General features: G+C 35.3%; 1 protein-coding gene across 29 annotated transcripts in view; it reads left to right on the forward strand.

The window, feature by feature from the left end:
- Positions 1–22,874, forward strand: part of DCAF6 (DDB1 and CUL4 associated factor 6) — a 184,839-nt gene that overhangs the window by 98,923 nt on the left and 63,042 nt on the right. For 15 of the 29 annotated variants that reach the window (XM_042229114.2, XM_004002738.6, XM_042229136.2 and 12 more), the window contains 3 exons: positions 2,903–2,996; positions 4,272–4,391; positions 5,922–6,182. In XM_042229114.2, the coding sequence (XP_042085048.1) occupies positions 2,903–2,996; positions 4,272–4,391; positions 5,922–6,182 (475 nt within the window). Of the gene's footprint in view, positions 1–2,902; positions 2,997–4,271; positions 4,392–5,921; positions 6,183–17,545; positions 17,717–22,874 lie in introns of all 29 variants that reach the window. The other 14 variants (XM_060415869.1, XM_004002739.6, XM_027977886.3 and 11 more) reach the window with 1 other exon arrangement.

The following is a 22,874-nucleotide window of genomic DNA, read 5'->3' on the forward strand; positions in this document are numbered from 1 at the left end:
GAGAATTTTTGTATGTTTTGTCTGTTGATCTTTCCCTGATACGAAGTGTAGTGGCTGACACATAAAAGGTGCTGAAAATTTTTTTATGGAATGACTGACTATCATTTTCAGGATTTTTTATGGAATGACTATACCATTTTCGGGACTCTAGACTAGATTATTTCAGATATCTCAAAAAATCAAACTTGAGACTGTTTTTAACTTGAAGATCTTGTTCTGGATATACTTGGTGAGAGTATAACATCAGTTCTTTGCCTGTATAATATAGAAATTTCTCTCTTGTAACCATGGAAGAGAGCTCTAGTTTGTTATTCTAAGTACAATTTTTATACAGGATGAGGCTCTTTCTGGAAATGATTATTTGTCTGACATTTAAACAACTACCACACTAGGCATCGTCTGATTATTCCTTTTCACACTTGTGACTTCCTCTGCAGGTTTTGTTATTCTCAGTTGCTTTTAACCATACTTATGTATAATATGGAATATTTTAGAGGGGTTTCTGTTTCTTTTGCTGAGGATGGAAAGTCTCCCATTCCCCCCACCCTGGCCCCACCCCCATGCTCCTTGTTGCTCAGTATAGTTTCCAGGAGAAAATAGAAAATTTACCACTAAGCTATCACTAAATTTCTATCAAAACTTGCTAAATTATGAGGAGGAAAAAGTGAATATTATGTTAAAATATAAGGGAGTGACTCACACATTGGAGAAAATATTTGCAAATCATACATCTGGTTTATGATTTAGAATCTAGTATCCAGAATATGTTATATAAAGAACACTTGCTACTCAACAATGAAAAGATAAATATCTTAATTAAAAAATTGATAAAGGATTTGAATAGACATTTCTCCAAAAAAGATATGCAAATGGCCATTAAGCATATATGGAGATGTTCAACATCACTGATGAAAGCCACAGTGAGGTGCCACTTCATACTTACTAGATTGACTGAAAGAGCCAGTGACGAGTGTAAACGTTCATGAAAGTGTGGAGAAATCAGGGCCCTCATACATTACTGGCAGGAGTATGAAACAGTACAGGTGCCTTGGAAAACAGCTTGGCAGTTCCTCAGAATTTAAACATGGAAGCTATCGTATGATTTGGCAATCCCATGCTAGATTATATACCCAAGAAAATTGAAAACATGTCCCCATAAAAAGTTGTGTGTATGTTCATAGCAGCATTAGTTACAATAGCCAAAAAGTGGAAAGAGCTCAGTTTTCATCAGCTGATGAATGAATAAACAAAATGTGGTATATTTAAAAAGTAGAATAGTATTGAGCCATAAAAATAGCGATGAAATCCTGATACATGCTGCAGTGTGGATGCACCTTGAAAAATATTCTGCTAAGTGAAAGAAGTAATACATGATGACCACATATTATATTATATTGTTACACTTACATGATGTGTCCAGAATAAGCATATCCATAGAGGCAGAGTTAGATGAGTGGTTGTCAGGAGGTGAGTTGAGGGGCAAGTGGGGAGTGATGAAAATGATCTGGATTAGTGAGATACAAGTAACTGCATAGCTTTTGTGAATATATACCTCTGATTTGTCTGCTTTAAAAGTATAAATATTTTAAAAAGGGTAAATATTATGCTATGTAAATTATACATCAATAAAAAGATGTTAAAAATGTGATAGTTGAAGGGAGTGATTAAGAGTGTCAGATACCATCAATATCAGATAGAAGAATCTCTAAAAGGTGCCATTCAAATTGGAAATTGATTTTTGATCATTTTATCATTGATCAATGAACTTAGGAATTGGTCATTCACTGGTGATATGGGTGAGAATTCAGTGGAAAAATGAGTTCACTTCAGTGAATTGAGTGAAGAGTGGTAGATAAAAATAGAATGAATACAGACTTTTTAAAAGAAGCTTGACAGTAAAGCTTCAGAAAGCATGAGAAAAGAATAGATGCTGAATAGAAATAGGAACTTGCAGTGCTTTAAAAATGATAAGAAACTTTAGTACATTGTGAGGAAGAATCAAGAAAGAAGAGAGGAATGTAGGTATAGAAATAGAATAATTATTCAAGGAATGAAATAAAAAACACACATAGAGATTAGGCTTAAAACAAATGATCCATCTCCTGAGAAAGATCGGAAGAAATTAAGAAGTAGATATAGATAAGTTTATGGAATGAAATTGAGGAAATTGATATCATTTCTATAGAACTGACTTTATTTTTTTCTGAAGTAGTAGGAAAAGTTAGTAGCTAAGAAAGAGAGCAACAGGTAGAGTAAAGACACTAAGGTGAGTAATGCACGTTGGAGTAGATGCTGGGGGGAGAACCAGAGAGCAAATTGTCAGTAATAATAATAAAATAATGGTTACTCCTATTGCCAACTAGGTGTGTAGCTACTTTACCTATATCATCATAATAGAAAACTTAGGCTTAATGTAGTTAGATAACTTTTCTCTTGTCAGTTGAAAGATGATGGGATTTGATATCACATTTACAAGATTTTAAAGTTGCATTCAGTCTTTAGGTTGAAGATATTAAGTATAGGCTGTCAACGTCAATGGATATTTATGGCTCTTTTTCATACTTTGATTTTTTTGTTGTTGTTTAGTCGCTAAGTTGTGTCCAACTCTTTTTTAACCCCTTGGACTATAGCCTGCCAGGCTCCTCTGTCCATGGGATTTCTGAGGCAAAAATACTGACGTGGGTTGCCATTTCCTTCTCCATGGGATCTCCTCAATCCAGGGATTGAACCATGCATGTCTCATGCATTGGCAGGTGGATTATTTACCACGGAGCCACCAGGGAAGCTCCGTATTTTGATTTAGCATCTCGATAAAGTAAAAAAAAAAAAAAAAAAGGAAAGAATCATAGACTTACAGTGTGCTTTAAGAATTCAGCGAATGAGTTTTCTTCTCTTCTTTAAGTTACGACAGCCTCCAGTTAAACGTTTGAGACTTCGTGGTGATTGGTCAGATACTGGACCCCGAGCAAGGCCTGAGAGTGAACGAGAACGAGATGGTAACTATACTTTGGTCAGCTTTTTAAACATTAATATTTTAGCTTGTTTCCATTTTTTTGCTTTATAAGTGATATTGTAACAGACATCTTTGTACATATATCTTTGTACATGTACTTGTGCAAGTGTCTTAGGGTGAAATCCTAAAAGTGGAATGTGTGGGTCACTGGATAAGTGGATTTAATATTGATAGTTATCAAATTACCCTCTGAAAAGTATATACTAATTTGCATTCCCACTGAAAGTCTAAGAATACATTTTTGCCACAGCAAGATTGGGTATTATCAAACTTTATAATTTTTGCCTTTGTATTTGATATAGAGAGAATTGAAAACTCCCAGTTTCCAATCTGAGAGTTTTATAAGAGCACATAAAAAAAATTTTTTTTCCCCTCCTATCAGATGCCTTTGATAAGCATAAGAAACTACTATTTGGGAGTGTTAAGATGGCACATTTAAAATAAAAGTAATGTTTGTGATTTTATATAATAAGTGGGTCTATAGCCAAAGTCTTATTCTAATTTCTGAAGTCTATTAAGATCAAATGCATTTTTTCCAATATATTAGTGTTTGTATTATTTGACATCATATTTTAAAATATAAAGCTACATTATATAAAGGTAATAAAAGAATAAATTCTACTTTCATAGAAAATACAAAAACAGTTTTTATTTTAAATTATATGATTGTAAAATAGAATTATCACAGTTTTAATTTGATGGGATACTTAATTTGAAAATGCCCTTAAGACTACTCAAGTATTTGAAGGAAGAAAAGGGGGGAAGGAAAAAGATAAAACATTTTCTGGTTTCAGTTAATTTCAACTATATGTAATTTGCAATAAATGACGATGAAAATAAATTCAGTTTAAGGAAATTTAAGTTAGAGAGCAAACCTTCAGTTTAGGGAAATTTAAGAGAGAGGTCATACTTTGTTTTTAATCTGTTCAACTTAAAACTTCATGACCTCTTCTTATCTGTGTACTCTTAGGCCCAAAGATGTGGGTTGGGGTAAGGGTAGGAGTGTGGAAGTACCTAAGGATTGGCAGAGATGTAGGAGGAACTCAAGATGCAGATGAGAGTGACTCATGTGTGCATTTACTATAAAATGTGATGACAGCCCTAGTAGGTTTACATATGCATTCATATAATTTATTTAAGCAATTTGATTTTAAAAAGTTGCTTTCACTTTAAAGGCCTTCCAATATAGGTTTTTACATTAATGAAAGATCCTGACTTATTACTAAGTTCACTGATAAGACGTGTTTTGTTATCATAGGAGAGCAAAGTCCCAATGTGTCATTGATGCAGAGAATGTCTGACATGTTATCAAGGTGGTTTGAAGAAGCAAGCGAAGTTGCACAAAGCAATAGAGGACGAGGAAGATCTCGACCCAGAGGTGATTTTCATTATTAGTTAAAGCTACCAGAGAGCTTGCAAAAACTAGTTTTTGAAATCAATTTTATTTATATTCTCTAATGCCGTCTATGGGGTCGCACAGAGTCAGACACGACTGAAACGACTTACCAGCAATGTATACCATATTTTATATCCTTAGTGATCATAAAGTTCTTACTGTATTGTGTGGAACAATAGAGGACAAAGGGTGTTGGGTATAATTTGTTCCTTTGGGTTCCTCTTGACATAGTCCTCATTGTTTGCTTTTCTCAAGTAAGAGAATCTGATATTCTGCCTTGTAAGTCCATTTGTATGTACTCTGAGAGTGGATGTAGATTAAACTCTGTGGATAAGTAAGTTTTATGTAACTGAATAGTTTCTTCGTTTGGTTATTTATATACAATGGTTATTAATTGCTATTTCTGGTATTAGCTGACCTGTTTTCATATTTTGGTTCACTACTTTCCAGCTTTATGATCTTTGGCAAGTTACCTATCTCTGTCAAAAATCAGGAATATGAAAGTTAATTCCTATATGCTTTAAGTCCCAAAAATTTCTATTGAATTTCATTTATAAATGGTTCTTATCAAATTCTGCATATATAAACTTAAAAAAGTTTCTTAGACTATAGATTTGCTTGAAGGTTATCATATTTGTGCTTAAATTTAAACTAAGATATATTTAAATCAGGATAATTAAAGGAAAAAAATTTATATTCTGTAGTAGCATCTTTAAGACATGAACTTGATTAATTCATTCTGTATCTTTCTTTTAATAATAGATTTGAAGCAAAATCAGGGAAGTTTTTAACATTTATTCAGTATTCTTAATTATTCTGTTGCCACTAGCGCAAGGCCTGCCACAACACATAGCAGCCATTCAAGCCTTTTAAAACCATGATTGCATCTTGTTAGTTCAGTGGTGAAAGCACTACTGCTAATGAAATGGGAATTGGGAACTTAATCCCATTCTGACCTGATTGTAGCTTTACTCTTGTTAGCAGAATTTTTCATTAAATATTTTCCTAAGGATATTATTATGTTACAGAGTGCAAATATATTAATATAAGTCCCTTATCCTTTTATTGTTGTTGTTCAGTCACCAAGTCGTGTCCAACTCTTTGTGACCTTGTGGACTGCCACACGCCAGGTTTCCCTGTCCATCTCTTAAATCAGAATTATCATCTTCAAACTTAAGGAACAAGACATTATTTGTAGGCATCTTGCAAGCTGTTAATAGGCATTTTGCAAGCTGTTATTTAGCATTGTCTAAGTCAAGCTATGATATTGAGCATTTTGCTTGGAAGGTTGATTATTGTAACAGGAATGTGCCATAGGTAGGTTTTTTACCCCTATTAATTAGCATGTTTGGTTAAGGTACCAAACCACCAGTGGGTGCTTTTGATATCCTGAAATTATCTATTTCTCTGTGTATGTGTATGCACATATATTTCTTGAACATATCTCTTCAGAGGAGTTAGTTTTGGAAAGCATTTAGTATTTCAATTTGTACTACAATGTGTTTTTTGAAGGTGGGACGAATCAGTCAGATGTTTCAACTCTTCCTACGGTCCCATCAAGTACTGATTTGGAAGTGGGTGAAACTGCAATGGAAGTAGATACACCAGATGAACAGTTTCTTCAGCCTTCTACATCCTCTACTGTGTCAACTCAGGGTCATTTGGCCTCATCTTCTACAGAAAGCCCTCATTCTACTTCTTTGCTGTCTTCTCCAGACAGTGAACAAAGGCAGTCTGTTGAGGCATCTGGACGCCATACACGTCATCAGTCTGGTGAGGATGTTATTCTTTAAATAGGCTGTGATTCATCTGGTGATTTTTGATAATGAAAAATTTTTAATGGGTTATTTTGAAAGAAACTGAATTATATCAACTTATTCTTACTGGGAAAAATGATCAAAATGACATGTAATATATGAATATGTAACTTACAGAATTCAAGTGTGCCTCACTTGAATGAATTTTATCATGCAGCAGGAAATGACAGTTTACCCAAGACAATTCTTTATAAAATGTAAGTATCAGAAGATAGTGTTTAGACACAGTGTAATGTATTGACTTAATAATTATTGGCTTTAGTGAAAATATAGCCCTGATTATTATTAGTTGCTTTGTATTTATTTATTTTTTTATTATTTTTCTTCAAATCATGAAATACTTTCAGTATGTGCTTTATGGTGAATTTTATATGGTCTTTTGTCATCTATATATGCAGTTTACCAAAAGAATTATTTCTCCTTTATGTACATGAAAAAAATTTTAACAGGTCTTTGTCTTCTTGGTATTTGATGTTAATGAAAAAAAATCAATTTCTAAATTCTACTAAAATTGTATTTTCTTTTCAGTATTCCTCATGTTCACACATCCCTCCTCCATGGAATGTACTACTGTTTACATCAGTAATCTAGCATATATGTCTGTAGTTTACTTGGCATTTTAACTGTATAAATGTAATTATAATAACCAATAAGATGAAGTTCGTTCATATTTTTCTTGGGGATTTTTAAGGAAGTATTTTACTCATATATAATTAAAAATATTAGCAACTAAAGATACAGCTGGGAGGCCTAAGCTAAAACCTATAAAAAAATTCCTAACAGCTTTCCTAACTGCCAAATTGGTAGTTTATTCTTGCTTCTCTGAAATCTGATACCAGCTCACCAAATATGAGGTGTTTTAAATTAAGCAGTTTTATCAGTATATCCCAGTTTTGGTAATTTATTTTCAGTTTCTATGGGAATAGAAGCCAGAGTCAGTTATATGACCATTAAATAATAGATGAGTATAATTTACCTATAAAAATAAGCTAAAGATGAGCTATACCATTAGGTTTTCCACATTCTCATTGATACAATATTTCAAGTTATGGGAAAATAACATATTTTGGAGGGTTTGGAAAGCTGGGACAAAATCAGCTAAAAGTTTGCTTTCCAAAACAAGTAAAATTGGTAAAAATAAGAGTTTTTAAAGTGATAACATTCTTGGAAATAATCTTAGAGAGTGATCAATTGTAAGTTTGATCACAGCTTAGCAAGAAGATTGTCCATCTCATTTTCATGTTCCACTGAATCTTAACTGATTCCAGTTGTTTCTTCAACACATTTCTTGGTATACTACTTCGTGGGGAATTCCATTTTTCCTTTTTGTCATAGATTCTTAACACCTTCTAGTACTGCATTTCAGATTATTAAATCCTTTTTAATATTTGATGTAAGTATTAGATACTGTAGTCATTGAATCATTGAAGAGAAAAAAACGTTTTTGTGATGATCCTGTGACATCGAACATTACTTAGCACTTTTGTCTATAAGTTTTCAAAGAAAGATAAGAAAGACTTTTAACTGGTAGATTATGGAAAGAATTTTGACTGGCTAAACTATGGAAAATGGAAATGTTTCCATGTTACCAAGATAGTATTGCTACTGAGGAAAATGATTTGATGTTAGATGTAACATCTAAAGATTATGTCTCTGATTGTTTTGACCAATAGGCCTTAGTATTTTAACAATAAGGACTTAATGCTCTTTATATTGTGTTTTGTTTTCTCAATCTCTTATTCAGTTCTAAGTCCAGATGGGTTTTTGGGTAGTAGGAACTGCCTGTATTGGTAGGAGTGTCATCTTAGAACCATGATTTCTGTTATTGTCTTGCATAGAAATAGAGAAAATGAAAACATATGCTTCTTGCTTTTACTGTGAATATCTGTTGTAAATGTTTGTATCTTTCATTTCTGTCCCTTTCTTTTCTTCTGTCATGTTTGCTGGGGTGAAGGAGAGGCACAGTGGGAATGTGAGGACTTGCTGGGCAGCACTCCCATCTCATTGAACCAAATTATTTGCCTTCTCTTAGTCTGCAACTGAGTCCCTGAATGTTAGTGAGGAAATTTGTGACCACAGACTTCATTGGGCGCTCCGCACAGTCTGCAGCTGTCAGGTTCACGCCTTATGTCTCTCAGACTTTTAGCACTACACTTTGTCCTCATCCTACTCCCTCGCTGAAAACCTTCTTTCATTCATAGTAGGGGGAAAAACCATTCACTTTCCTACTTTTGAATCTCTCAACTTTCCAGCGTCTGTACTCACATTGTCTATGACAGAAGTGGTCACATTGTGGGAAGAAGTGTATCTGCTCCTAACAGAAGCTAACCAGTGCAGTTTCCATCTCTTTCCATCTTTTCAAGGAGTTTGCTCCTTGTCCTGCATCTTTATTACTACCTTTCCTACTGAATTTTTCCTTTCCACCTCAAACATGCTCTATTATTATCTTGACTTTAAAAAATCTCTTAATTGTCCCACATTCCCCTCCAGACTCATGTCTTTGCTCCTTTTACAACCAGACTCTACATAAGAGTAGCTGACATATACTGTCTCTTTTTTCTTACCATCCTCCACTTATTTACCTACCAAGCCTAATCTGCCTTTTGACTTCCTTTTTCACTGAAACTTTTTGTCAAAGTCACTAGTGACTTCCATTTTGCCTCAAAAGGATACTTCTTTCTTTTAACCCAGTTGCATTTAGCGTAGTGTGTCACTTTTTCTTGAAGCACTTTTCTTTTTTGTTATCTGTGATACCACTTTTGCCTACTTAACTCTTATTAGCATCTCTGGCTGGTTTTCAGCAACCATTGTTGATATTTCTTATTCTATAATTACTTGTCAATGTTTTAGTGGAACCCCCATAGCCTGTGCTGTCTTCTCTGCATGCACCCTGTCCCTCATAAAATTGTATCAATTCCTGGAGCATTTAATAATCTCCAAATGTATACTGATAATCTGATCTTCTACCCTGAGTTACATACTCCTCTGTCCAACTGATTATTTAACACTTTGTTTTGGTTATCTTTGGACATCTTGGGTCTAATATGTCCAACTATAATTTATCTTCCTACCCTTCCTATCTCCCTGATCTCTTTAATCTTGATAATTTAATATATTAGTAAATTATAATTACTGCATATTTGCTTATTTTAACAGACTATGGGTTACTGATTCCTTGCTTTCCTTCATGTCCCTCACCCATTTCATCATCTGTTTTCTCCGTATCTAAGATACCCTTTACTTCTTTTCATCTTACTGGATTGGCCAAAGAGTTCTCTCATGTTTTTCACATAAGATGTTATGGAAAAACCTGAATGAACTTTTTGGCCAACCCAGTACTCTTATTCCCTTATACTTTGTTGTCCATGCAGCAGCCAAAATGAGTATTTTAAAATATTAGATCAGATTATGTAACTTTGCCATCTCAAACTCCTCAAAGACTTTTGATTGCATTTATAAATATAAATAAAAGAGGAAAAAGAACTGAATCTTTATGGCTGGTGCCTTGTTTGCCTTTCTAGGCTCATTTCATGCCATACTCTGTCTTCCTAATGATCATTACACTGTAGCTGTACTGATTTCAGTTCAGTTCTTGAATATTCCAACCTTTCTTCTGCCTCTTTCTTTTGGATTTTGAGTCTTTGTAACACAGTTACTGATCTCTGTATTTGAGAAGCTCTTCTCTTGGCTCTTCCTTTTTTTTTGGTTCTCAGCTCAAATGTCACCCAAGGGAGGTCTTGCATAACTCTCATAGCTAGATTCATCTTCCTTTTCTTCCTGCCCCAGAATTTTATTGTGTCTTGAATAGCCCTGTTTATCTCCTGAAAAGTTATTAGAATTTGTAATTATTTTTATTGATTTGTTTATGACTATTTTCTCATTTGAATATGCTCTCATAAAGACAGAGATTTTATCTATCATAAGCCTCTTAAAGATACTGTTAAGTCCCTTAAGCTGGTATAACCTGTGTAAGATATATTTAGCTATTTGATAGTCTTTATAGTTTCAGTTCCATTTCATTCATTCTGGATGTTTCCAGTAGGCTTCACAGATTTGATGATATCTAGGGAAGTTGCTCTGAATAGATATCCAGTTATTTATTGTTTTTGGATTCATTATTTGCCCTTGGCTGTCCAGACAACATAAAACTGGATACTTTTTTCTTACTTTATTCCAGAAATATTCTATGTTAACTTATGGAAATACTTGTAAAAAATCATTTTGGTACATGATGAAATCAGGACAGGTAAAAATAAATACGGGTAGAAGAAAAAATGGAGCCCCAGTGACATGAATATATGAAGTGCATACCTGAAGAATAGTGTATCTAGAGGGGCCCGCTGAATGGGCTTTGAGTTTTGTAGCTGAATTAGGAAGATAATATACTCAAATGGAATTTGAAGTCAGTTGGTCACTCTCTTTTTAAAATTTGAATTTCTTCACTCTTTGTATTCTTGAATTTTAGTTTTATTCACATAGACTGTTTGAAACTACATTCTATATACATAGAATCTGATTAGACATTTTGATTCTCATTCATGGTCTTTTCTTGAATGTTTAACAAAAGATGGTGCTTTTGGAAATATGGTTATTAGATTACCTATTTGAAGACCAGCAAGATATGAATATGAGCTGAAATTATATAAGGTTAAAATGATATCTTCATAATTTTATTTATAAAAAATATTTCAAAGTAACTACAAAATATGTTTTTCTTTCTTGATAATGCCTGTGAGACATCAGTTTTAGTTTTTTCTCAAACTAAGCCTTTGTGTGTTGTATGTAATTTTTTCCCATGGTAAGTAAGGAGCTTCTTGTAATGAGAGAGTGTTAAATGAGACAGTCATTCCAATGTGTTATACTTTAATTACCTCCTTTGGTCTTATTTTAATTTAAGAAAGAGAAGGTGGTTTCTTTGGATTGGGTAAGGAATATCAGTACATAAAAAGTTTAGTTTGGAGGGGCTCACCTTGAGAAGTGTGTCACCTAGAGGATCCATGTGTTTCTAATTAATGGACCACTGCTAAGAGTTGGACACGACTGAGTGACTTCACTTTCACTTTTCACTTTCATGCATTGGAGAAGGAAATGGCAACCCACTCCAGTGTTCTTGCCTGGAGAATCCCAGGGATGGGGGAGCCTGGTGGCTGCCATCTGTGGGGTCGTATAGAGTTGGACATGACTGATGTCACTTAGCAGCAGCAGACCATGAGAACTGAATTTTTTTATGATAGTACATAATGACTTATGTGTGGATTCCTGCTTATTTACAGATTTCTGTGTTGGCTCAGGTTTTGACATTTATTTAGGTCTATTCAGGATCTTTATGGCAAAATTGAGCTCTGTTGAAAAATTCCTGGGAAAGTAAAAACTCTGTTGTATGGCATAGCAAAGCAAACTTTTCAAAGCTCAGATAATCCAGTTTACAGTTTCCTTTAAAGGGTCAGGGTCTAGTCAGATGAGATATGTGCAATTTAGAGAGTAGAAAAAAGTGGAAATATTAGGTTAATGAACACTTTGGGGAAGCTAAAGAGGAGATCAGAGGAACTTGTAAATCAGTAAAGGAATGACCAATTCTGATTTCGGAGGTAGCAGTGAATGGTGACATGAAGTGAGATCTTAGTTCCTTGCCCAGGAATTGAATGTGTGTAGCCTGGCCTCCCTGGTAACTCAGTGGTAAATAATCCATCTGCAGTGCAGGAGACGCAGGCTTGATTCCTGGGTCAGGAAGATCCCCTGGAGGAGGTGATGGCACCTCACTCCAGTATTCTTGCCTGGGAAATCCCGTGGAGAGAGGAGCCTGGCGGGCTACACATAAAAGAGTTGTATACAACTTAATGATTAAACAACAACAACAAAAAGCCTGGATGAAAACCAGAAATCCCAACCATCAGACCAGCAAAGGGCTACTGGCTAGAAGCAAGTTTTCCCTGGCTCTTGCCCCCATTGAAAAATGCATTTCTCATGGAGGCAAAACTGTTAAAACAGGTACAAAGTTTATTATTAGAGAGACAGCACAATAAGTGAGAGAGCAGGCAGAGAACTGGTTTAGTTAAAATAGAAGTAAGGCAGAGATGCACAACCTGAGAGAAGGGGTGTGGCATCCTCCCTAATGTGGAGGGGCACATTTAACTTCCTAAAGAGGGAGTTAAATCATTTATATAGAGCGGTTCTTCTGGGTCTTTATCTTTGGCCAATTACCTGGTTTCTTTTTCCACATCTGACCTTCTTTAGGACCCTCTCCAACACACATGCACAATTTTTTCCAAAATGATTTCCAGCCCAGAGGCCAGTGGGTCACCTGTGGCATCACACATTATGGGTTGGTACCCTCTCCTTTTGACCCCTGAGGAGCCTTTTTGAACATGCGCAATGTCTCCCTTGCCCCAAGGATAGATAATACTCGATCTCTTGATCTTTTCCTCAACAGAGTTTAGCCCTTCTCTGTTTCTGCCATGGCTAAAGGAGACAAAGTCAGGCTATTTACCCAATTTCTGTTGTTATATCTGTTTCTGAAGGAGGCTGGTTGTAAATATCTAACGTACCTCCTGTCTCAGGAGATGCAAACAGGAGTCTAGTTGTAAGTGTCCGGCCTGAAGCCCATCTTTTTAGCCCCAAGAAATGTAAAAATGAGGCCAGTTGTAAATACCTAGCCTGCTACTGCTGCTGCTAAGTCGCTTCAGTCGTGTCCGACTCTGTGCAACCCCATAGACGGCAGCCCACCAGGCTCCCCCGTCCCTGGGATTCTCCAGGCAAGAACACTGGAGTGGGTTGCCATTTCCTTCTCCAATGCATGAAAGTGAAAAGTGAAAGTGAGGTCACTCAGTCGTGTCCGACTCTTCACAACCCCATGGACTGCAGCCTACCAGGCTTCTCCGTCCATGGGATTTTCCAGGCAAGAGTACTGGAGTGGGGTGCCATCGCCTTCTCCGAATACCTAGCCTGGAACCCATCTATTAAGGAGCAAGTTGGGAGTGATAGCAAGCAGATAAAGCACCACCAAATTACATGTAAAAATAATCCAGCGTCCAGGACAAAAGAACCTATGTATTGGAAGAGAGGCAGGACTGGAGGTTACAACCAGATGGACTTTCGTCCGGTCTGTGCTGTGCTCTGTTTAGTTGCTTAGTCGTCTCTGACTCTTTGCGGCCCCATGGCATGTTTGTAGCCCGCCAGCCTCCTCTGTCTGTGGCGTTCTCCAGGCAAGAACACTGGAGTGGGTTGCCGTGACTTCCTCCAGGGGGTCTTCCCAACCCACGAATCAAACCCAGGTCCTCCCACATTGCAGGTGGATTCTTTACTGGCTGAGATTACCTATAGTTTATTGTTGTTTTACATCAGTAGGAATTGTCATTAAATATCAGGAGATGGAAGTACAAATTTCCCATTAGCAGTTCCTGGCTCATTGTTGAGCATTTTGTTGTTGTTGTTATTTTTTTTAATATTAAGCCCAAAGATACTTGTTGTATTCACTTTTGATTTTGGTTAATGTTAGCAAAGACTAAGTCTCCAAGCATTTATTCATATCACAGATAGTATATGTTCGTTTATACATTTTTAAAAGAATGTAATATATATGTATCTTTCATGCCTTTAATATTTCAAACTGCTAACAGTACTATTTGCTCAGACTGGTATTTTTGCTTGGAATTTTAATTCAAAATTTGGCTTTCCTATTTAGCTCTGTGATGACTTCTTGCCCTAGCCTCATTTTTTTTTTTTTTTTGAACTTTTAAACATAACAACCAGCCTTGTAAGTAAGCAAACAAATCCTTCTTTGAAAGGCACTGGGAGCATTGAATTATGACATTATCATAACTAAATCTTAATTTTCCAAGTTACAGAACATTACTGCTTGTACTTGAGCCTGCTACAGTAGATTTGCTACACTATCATTGTCTTGTGGGTCAAGGATGGAGACTCATATCCCCATAAAACATTTGTCAGTGCAAGAGAGATGGTTTGAAACAGCCATGAAGTTGGATAAATATTTTGTGATTTTTTTTTTAAGCATAACTTGATGTATCTGTTATCTCTTTCTTTATAGTTATTTCTTTTGAAGTAAAATGACAAACTTCATGGCTGCATAATAATGCTTTGTTTTATATTGCTAAAAGTGTTACTACTGTGCTGACAATAACTATAGAATATGTATAAACTTAAAAAGAAGACAATAATATTGAGCATTACAATTTATTTGTTCGTGAATACTATCCTACTTGATATGGAGAATTTTCTAGGAGGAACTGGCAGTAAAAGACCGATGATACTTGAATTGTGAAATCTTAACTGCCAATTGAATAAAATTCTTTATAAATAGAGGACATGGGAACAAAGGTTAGTATCTCTGGCATGATTGATTCTGAAACGATAAACCAAATTTGCAGTCTTATCATCTATATAAAAGAAGCTGAAGAGTGAAAACTCTGACTTAAAATTCAACATTCAAAAAACTAAGATCCAGTCCCATCACTTCATGGCAAATAGATGGGGAAACAATGGAAACAGTGTCAGACTTTATTTTCTTGGGCTCCAAAATCACTACAGATGGTGACTGCAGCCATGAAATTAAAAGACCCTTGCTCCTTGGAAGAAAAGCTACGACCAACCGAGATAGCACATTAAAAAGCAGAGACATTACTTTGCCAACAAAGGTCCATTCTGTCAAAGCTGTGGTTTTTCCAGTAGTCATGTATGGATGTGAGAGTTGGACCATAAAGAAAGCTGAGCACCAAAGAAGTGATGCTTTTGAACTGTGGTGTTGAAGAAGACTCTTGAGAGTCCCTTGGACAGCAAGGAGATTCAACCAGTCCATCCTAAAGGAGACCAGTCCTGAGTGTTCATTGGTAGGACTGATTTTGAAGCTGAAGCTACAATACTTTGGCCACCTGATGCGAAGAACTGACTCATTTGAAAAGATCTTGATGCTGGGAAAGATTGAAGGCAGGAGGAGAAGGGGATGACAGAGGATGAGATAGTTGGATGGCATCACTGACTCAATGGACATGAGTTTGAGCAAGCTCCGGGAGTTGGTCATAGAGAAGGCAGCCTGACATGCTGCAGTCCATGGGGTCACAAAGAGTTGAACCCGACTGAGTGACTGAACTGAACTGACTAACTGAAAGTTATTTGGTAATTTATATAATTTGCTGTGTCACTGAGAGAAATTCCATCTACTCCCTACATCAAATCTACAACTAATTTCTACCCCTACACTTGGTAGTACATCCACTTTGTTAGAGTGGATGAAATTTTTATGTACATGTCTAAAGCCAATTCCTCCTCTTAGCTACTGCAGCTCATTTCTTTTGGTCTACTTAAGGACATCATTCCTGCATTTGCCCACTTCTTCTTCTTATCTTCTCTCCTCTTGCCAATTAAGTTTATGTCCGTCAGTATAGAAGCATATGTAGTCTGTCTCAAACTAAAGCAAACCTCCCTTGATTCTATTCTCCCACCAACGGTCAGCCAGTTTCTCTTTTCCCCACTCACAGCAAAACTTCTGGGAAAAGTACATACGCTTTGTCCCTCTCCTTCTTTACTTCCCTTTTCTCTTGAACCTGTTTCAGTCAGGTTTTGGCCTCTGTGACTTCACTGAAATGGCTCTTCTCAAGCCATTTTCTTTGTGGTTATTTCTTGGTTAGTGTCTTTTTCATTGTATCAGCAGGCACAGCTACTAACTTTATCCTTCTTAAAATACTTTGATCCTTGAACTTATAGAACTTGGTTCACTCACTCCTTCAATCTCCTTTTTGCATTCTCCTTATTCTTGGTGTTCTTCCCTTCAGTTTAGTTCTTAGACTTCTTTATTTTTACTTACTCTTTCAGTGACTGAAAGTAACATCGTCATTGCTGCTGCTAAGTCGCTTTAGTTGTGTCCGACTCTGTGCGACCCCATAGATGGCAGCCCACCAGGCTCCTCTGTCCTTGGGATTCTCCAGGCAAGAACACTGGAGTGGGTTGCCATTTCTTTCTCCCAACCTCATCATTGACATCCAGATTTACTGGTGAATTCTAGCCAGTATATATATATTATACTGTATATATTATATACATATATGTGTGTGTGTGTGTATATATACTGTATATTTATATATATATATATATATATATATATATATACAGTATATATTATAGTGAGTCCCTACTCAGTTTCTCCATTTGGATACTAATTTTTTTCTTAAGTACGACTTCCTCCTCCTCTGCTCTTCCCTGTCACAATAAATGGCAACTTGATTTTTCCTGTTATCTACACTGAAAACGTTGGGATCACTCTACCTCCAAGCTATCAGCAAGTTTTTCTGCCATTACCTGTAACATATATATTCCACATCCAGATACACTTCCCCTTCTGAGCATTTGTACTTTTTTCTTTGCCTGGAACAGTTTTCCTCCAGATAGCCATGTGGGTTACTCCCTTACATCCTTGAGGTCTTTATTCAAAAGTCATTTTAGGAGAATAATCCTTCCATGATGACCATATATGAAATAGCAGCCAGTCCCCCTCTATCTTCATCACACCTATCTTACCTGCCCAGTTTACTTGATGGCACTTATTCCCACTTGACACATAGAAACACATACAAATACACTGTTGTATGTTTTTTTCTCAGAACACACCAGTAGGGACTGTTTTTTGGTTCAATTTTTACTTATCCCAAGAACCTAAAACAATGCTTCGTACTTAGTTAGGTATTCAGCATTCTCTGCACAATTTCATGTTATACTATTTTTTAGCTATGGCCACTGCTTCAGATGAAGTGTAAGAAAATGTTAAAGATTATGTAAATATTATTCATCTTTAAAAGTAAATGATAATTCCAACATAAAAAACATTTTAGCTAAAAAATATGTAGCTTTTTAAAGGGCTCTCTACTAATAAATTTCAAGAATTGTTTCCAACTGTAGTAACTTTTTCATAATCTTAATTATTATCTGATTGAAATTTGTAAAGTAGCTTTTGTATATAGGTTAAATGAGATAACTGATATTTTCTAATTGTTGTACAAGGAGTTGCAATCTGGAAAGGAACGTTCACTTTTAAATGTTTTGCTATGAAAGATTTTACTTACACTCTGTATAACTACATAAATATTCTTAGAGAACTCTGTCTTATTCATCGTAGTTAAACAGAAGCATTTGGGTATATAAGTGTGTATAGTGTATCAAAATTTAATGATCAGTAATTTTTTATGAGTAGTTTGCTTTTAGTGTGAGATGTGTTTTATTTATACCCTTCTCTCTTTAAAGTATGATTGTATTCTTACTATTTTCTGTTTTATTACTATCTTTTCATCTTTCTTTTCCTATCTGTATCAGAATTTCTGAGGGGGCCTGAGATAGCTTTGCTCCGTAAGCGCCTACAACAACTGAGGCTTAAGAGGGCTGAGCAGCAGAGGCAGCAGGAGCTAGCTGCGCGTACCCAGCAACAGCCTTCCACTTCTGATCAGTCTTCTCATGAGGGCTCTTCACAGGACCCTCAGACTTCAGGTTATTAATATCAAGTGTCCTTAAGCAGCTGGTAGAGTTTTTTTGTTTGTTTGTTTTTAACACTGCTGCTGTGTATAAGATGCTTCTCTTTTCCCCTTCCAAAGAAAGCTGATGCGCCTGAAGCTTTTCCCTTCATTTCTAGTATATGGTGAAATTTATCATCATGTGGCTAGAAGGACAGATTGCCAACAGCACTTGCTAGTGAGGCGAATATAAAATAATCTCTTATTTTATTTGTAATTTTAGAGAAGGACAAATATTTATTACTTCTACAGTTAATGAGCTACCCCATCTAATAATCTAGTGAATTTGGAGCCTGCATTGATATTTCTATTGATATTTTCTGTATGTCCAAATGATATCTGTGCTTATGGCTCCTAGCTCCTCCTCTGTTTTTTTTTTTTTTTTTTGCTTTAAGAGTTAACCAGTACTTCTATTACCACATAAACATAGTAATGCTAGATTTTAGCCAATAATCTGCTTCTGTAGTCATTTGAAAATTTTCAGTATTTGCTTTCGTAGTCCTCCGACACATAATCAACTTTCTCATATGTGGGACAGGAAAAATATTCTGGTTTGATGTTCCTGTTCTTAATATATAAAACTCTGATAAGATAGTAATAATTCATTGAGTATTTTAGTGGCTCACTTTTTTTTAATAGCCAAAAAGCTCATGATGCTCAGTAAACATCTGTTGAAAGAATTAGTGAAAGACACAGCATAAAATAATTTGTCAACCTAATTCTTTCAAGAAGGATAATAAATATACATCCTATACTATAGTTTCTGTAGTAGGTGCTGTCATACTAATGAAATTTACTACTTTGACATACTTTATTTTGCCACTCTAAGGAGTGATGAGTTGGGAGTTAATTACTTTGAGAACTCTGACTAAATTACTTGGAATTAATCTGTATATTGTTAGAACTGGAAAACCTCTTCTATATAAATAAATATCTGTTTCCACTAAGTGCAGTGGTAACAAAAAGTGTATTATACAATACCATGGTGAAATAAAATAGATTTAAATAACTGCAGTATAGATGTGATGTTTGGAACAAATTATGGACCTGATTTTTAACTTGCTGTTATATAAATAGAATATCAGTGAAGCAAAGATATTTTTCTCTCACCCATTTTTTTACCCATAGAACAATCTTTTCCCATATATTAATAAGAAAGTTTGAATAGATTGGAGCTGTAACATTTAGTATCAAGACATTTCGCTATGATTCTGTGCTGTATAGCACAGGGCTTCCCTGGCGGCTCAGTGGTGAAGAACTCAGCTGCCAGTGCCAGAGACATGGGCTTGATCCCTGGGTCAGGAAGATCCCCTGGAGAAGGAAGTGGTAACCCACTCCAGTGTTCTTGCCTGGGAAGTCTCATGAACAGAGGAGCCTGGTGGGCTACAGTCCACGGGGTTAGAGAGTGGGAGGGACATGACTGAGCACACACACATGCTTAGCACAGGGGTTTTAGAAGTAAAAATATACAACATATAAAACAACAAGGAAGAAAAAAATGTCTCTACATGTATAAATACTTTTAAGATTTATTTAAAATTTAGCAGATAACAAACCAAGTATTAGAGTGAATTTGATTATAAAACAAAACTGCCTACATTATTGGTAGAGAAATGTACACTGTGGACATTAGGAAAATATTGACACTGCGTCTTTATATCTAATTCATCAGTTTGAATTGAGACCAGTTTTTTTAAGAATCAAAAAGTTTTAGGGTGGTTATACGTTTTTTGTGAAATAAGATGCTGTTTTCCCCACTCTTAGCATCATTCTTATTAAATAATAACTAGTTTGATAACCAGTGCATTTGTGGTAATTTTTGAAAAACCAGTGTTGAGTTAGACACCTTGCCAGTTTTGAAGCTGAGAAACACATTAATCTTATTTTTTGTTATTGAACAAATTGCTCGGGTCCCTGAGGCTGCCCACATGGACCAATATTAGAAGCCCTTAGTGCTACAATGTATGTTTGCTCTCTTCCCGTACAGTGTGAGATGGATTGTATACGTCTATATGCTTTTTGTATACGTCTGTATGCTTTTTGTCTATATGCTCTATATGTATATGCCATATGCCTTTTGACATAGCATTCATATAAGACCACTAGTAATCTAACCTGTAACATGCCCTAGGTTCATTTGCTAGCGTTACTTTTATCTTATTCTTTCTTCACATGTCAGGAACACTGTCTGGTAACTAAAATCTTTAAGAACAGCTGAATAATATATTGTTAGTTTGTTACAAGGAATATCTTGTCCATTTAGTAAATCTTGAAAAGGAGGAAAGATGAGTTGACTTAATGTAAAATTCTTCATTTTGGAACATCCAAATTATAGAAATACAGAGTAGAAATTAAATTTATGAAATTCAGCAGGGAGATTGGTTGTATTTGAACAACAACTCACAAAACATTTTCCTACATTTCATGATGTATTAATACAAGTTTGGATATGTACATTATGGGCATTAATTGATCCATTCACTCATACTAGATATTACTACTAAAATCATGAATATAGTTAGCAGAAAATTAGCATTCTATATTTTAACTTTTTAACAATAGAAGAATGCTCAGTTCTCATAAAACATTTTCCCATTATGTCTTGATATCTCATAGTGTCAGCAAATGATGATACTATCAGTAAATTATATTTCTATCATCATCTCACCTGTTTAAGCCTTTTAGGTATAAGATATTCAAAGGAGACATTAATGTAATTTCGGAAACCAAGAAATTTTAACAAATGCAGAATTTCTGAGTGACTACATTGTCTGGTAAATATTTTATTCTCTTTTCAAAGTATAGGACTCATGAGACTATTTTGTGACAGGATAAGTGTTAGATGAAGCTACCTAATACTTAATTTCTGTAGGAAAATGGCATCAAACCCTCAAGCCATTTTATAGAGTCTACATTTTAATGGGGTCAAATGAGAACGTGTCTGATGCCAACATTTCTTGGCAATTGAAGACTAAAACACCATTCTAAGGCATCAAACAGTAAAATGAGCTGTATAAGACAGATTGTAACATATGTTTTAAACAATTCTCCAAGGCACCAAGCAGTATTTAAAATGGGCTGTATAAGATAGATGTTAATATACATTTTAAACAATTCTCCCCTCCCATTTTTTCAGCTGTGAAATTAGAATTTCATGGGGAAGTTCTAATATAAAATACGTAAATGACACTGTTGAGATTGAACATAAAGAAGAGTGTTAACAAATGCCAGCTTAATTCCTTGTCCCTCTTGCCGCCCCCAAGCCACCTCTGCTCTCAGAAGCACAATTCAAAAACCACTGCCTTAAAACAAGTTTTGACACCTGTAAATAATAATTATTCATAGCTAATTTCTAATATTTTATTTTTCAAAATTAGTGTATATTTCTATAAAATATTCACATTTTTAGTTTTTAAAAAGTGCACTTTTTTTAGACTTATAGGAATACATCACAACTCGTTTCTAATCTTTCAGTGATTTTTTTTTTTAATCATAAAGAGATGAATTTACTTTTATCAGATCACTTGTCTGGGTGTTAGACTGGCTGAGTTCTTATTCCTGGCCTTATGAAAAATGACCTTGGGCAGGTCATTTGGCTGCTTTATGCCTCAGTTTCCCAATTATTGATTTATTTAGTTAGCGTGGCATAAGAATGGGATAGAGAATACTGTATAAAGTTTTTATACTCCTAAATAGAAAAGTACACATAATATTGGGCTATCTTAATTATAATAGCTTTAACTTACTATTAATACCTAAAGATATCCTCATATTCCAACCATGAAAGGTTGATAGTATTCAGGGTTTTGAATGAGCTGTATGTATGTTTTTCAGATGAATGCCATAAACAGCTGTGGCAAAGGCATTCAGCATATGGCTGATTTTAAACCCGACTCTTTTTTTCCATTTCAGGTCCCCTGAAGTCATGGGTTGCTGGCTCCTGCTCAGAGTGACAACACCCTGTGGAGTCTGCTGGTACTGGCCCAACCACCACAGAGCCCCACTGGAGCATGGAGCCAGCCTAGAGAGGGTGTCAGGTAGGAACTGTTTTTTCACTTTATGGCACGGTTTTGCCAATTGGAAAAGAAAAAAGTAATTTTTATACCCCGTAAAGGGTATGAAACATTGGTGAATATTTTAAAGGGCTTTTCAAAACTGAGCCATATTGGAAAAAATCAGCATTTACCCAGTCCTCTGAAAACAGTCTTCTTTACAACATCCAGTTGCTCACAGTGTCCATGATGTCAGTTACATGTAGCACTTCTCAAGTGGATGCATTTGACCCACGATTTTAGTGTTTATAACATGAGCGTTTAGTAAATCAGATGTGATGTTGACTTAGTTCTGCAGGTACTTTTCAACAACTTTAAATGATAGGGTTTTAAGCAACACAGTGATGGGTCGCTTAGGACTTTAAACATGGGACTGTGCTCCATGTTTTTCAGAATAGCATCCTATCATCATTTTTCTTTTCTTTTTCCTTTAATTATTATTTTTCATTCAACACTATGTTTGAGAAAAACAAGCAAGTAAATAACATTAGTTGACCCTGTCCTATGTGCTGTTGAAGTAGTTTACATAGATTATCTCGTTAAATCCTCACAAGAACAGTATGTGGTAGATATCATAATTATCCCCATTCTACAGATGGAGAAACTGAGACTTACAGATGTTAAATAACTTGCCCATGATTACAGTATTACTGAGTAGAAAAGCCAGATTTGAACCCAGGGAGTCTGACTAGAGTCTTTGTTATTTAAATTATAATTTTTTATTTTTTCATACAGTTAAGAAAGTTTGAATGTCAAAGGGCTAAAGAATTTTCTCAAAACTAGAACATGAAATGTTTGGAGATATATAGTAATTAGGCATGAGGCACTTTGGCTTAGACTGAAGGAGCTTTTGCTTAAAGTTTATCTCTACTTTAAAAATAATAATTTAAGAGACTGGCAATAAGCTGACCAACTGTACTGCATGTTGTAATAAATTATCATGGGACCATATAGTGAATTTTTATTTTGTGATAGTGCTTTCTAGAAGATATTTCACAGAGAGTTGGAGTAGAGTATGGAAACGTTGAAGCAATCAGCATTGAATTAACACTTATTTTTTAAAAATATTAGATATTCTGATTA

The sequence above is a fragment of the Ovis aries genome, chromosome 1 (genome assembly GCF_016772045.2).
Source record: "Ovis aries strain OAR_USU_Benz2616 breed Rambouillet chromosome 1, ARS-UI_Ramb_v3.0, whole genome shotgun sequence".
Taxonomy (NCBI): domain Eukaryota; kingdom Metazoa; phylum Chordata; class Mammalia; order Artiodactyla; family Bovidae; genus Ovis; species Ovis aries.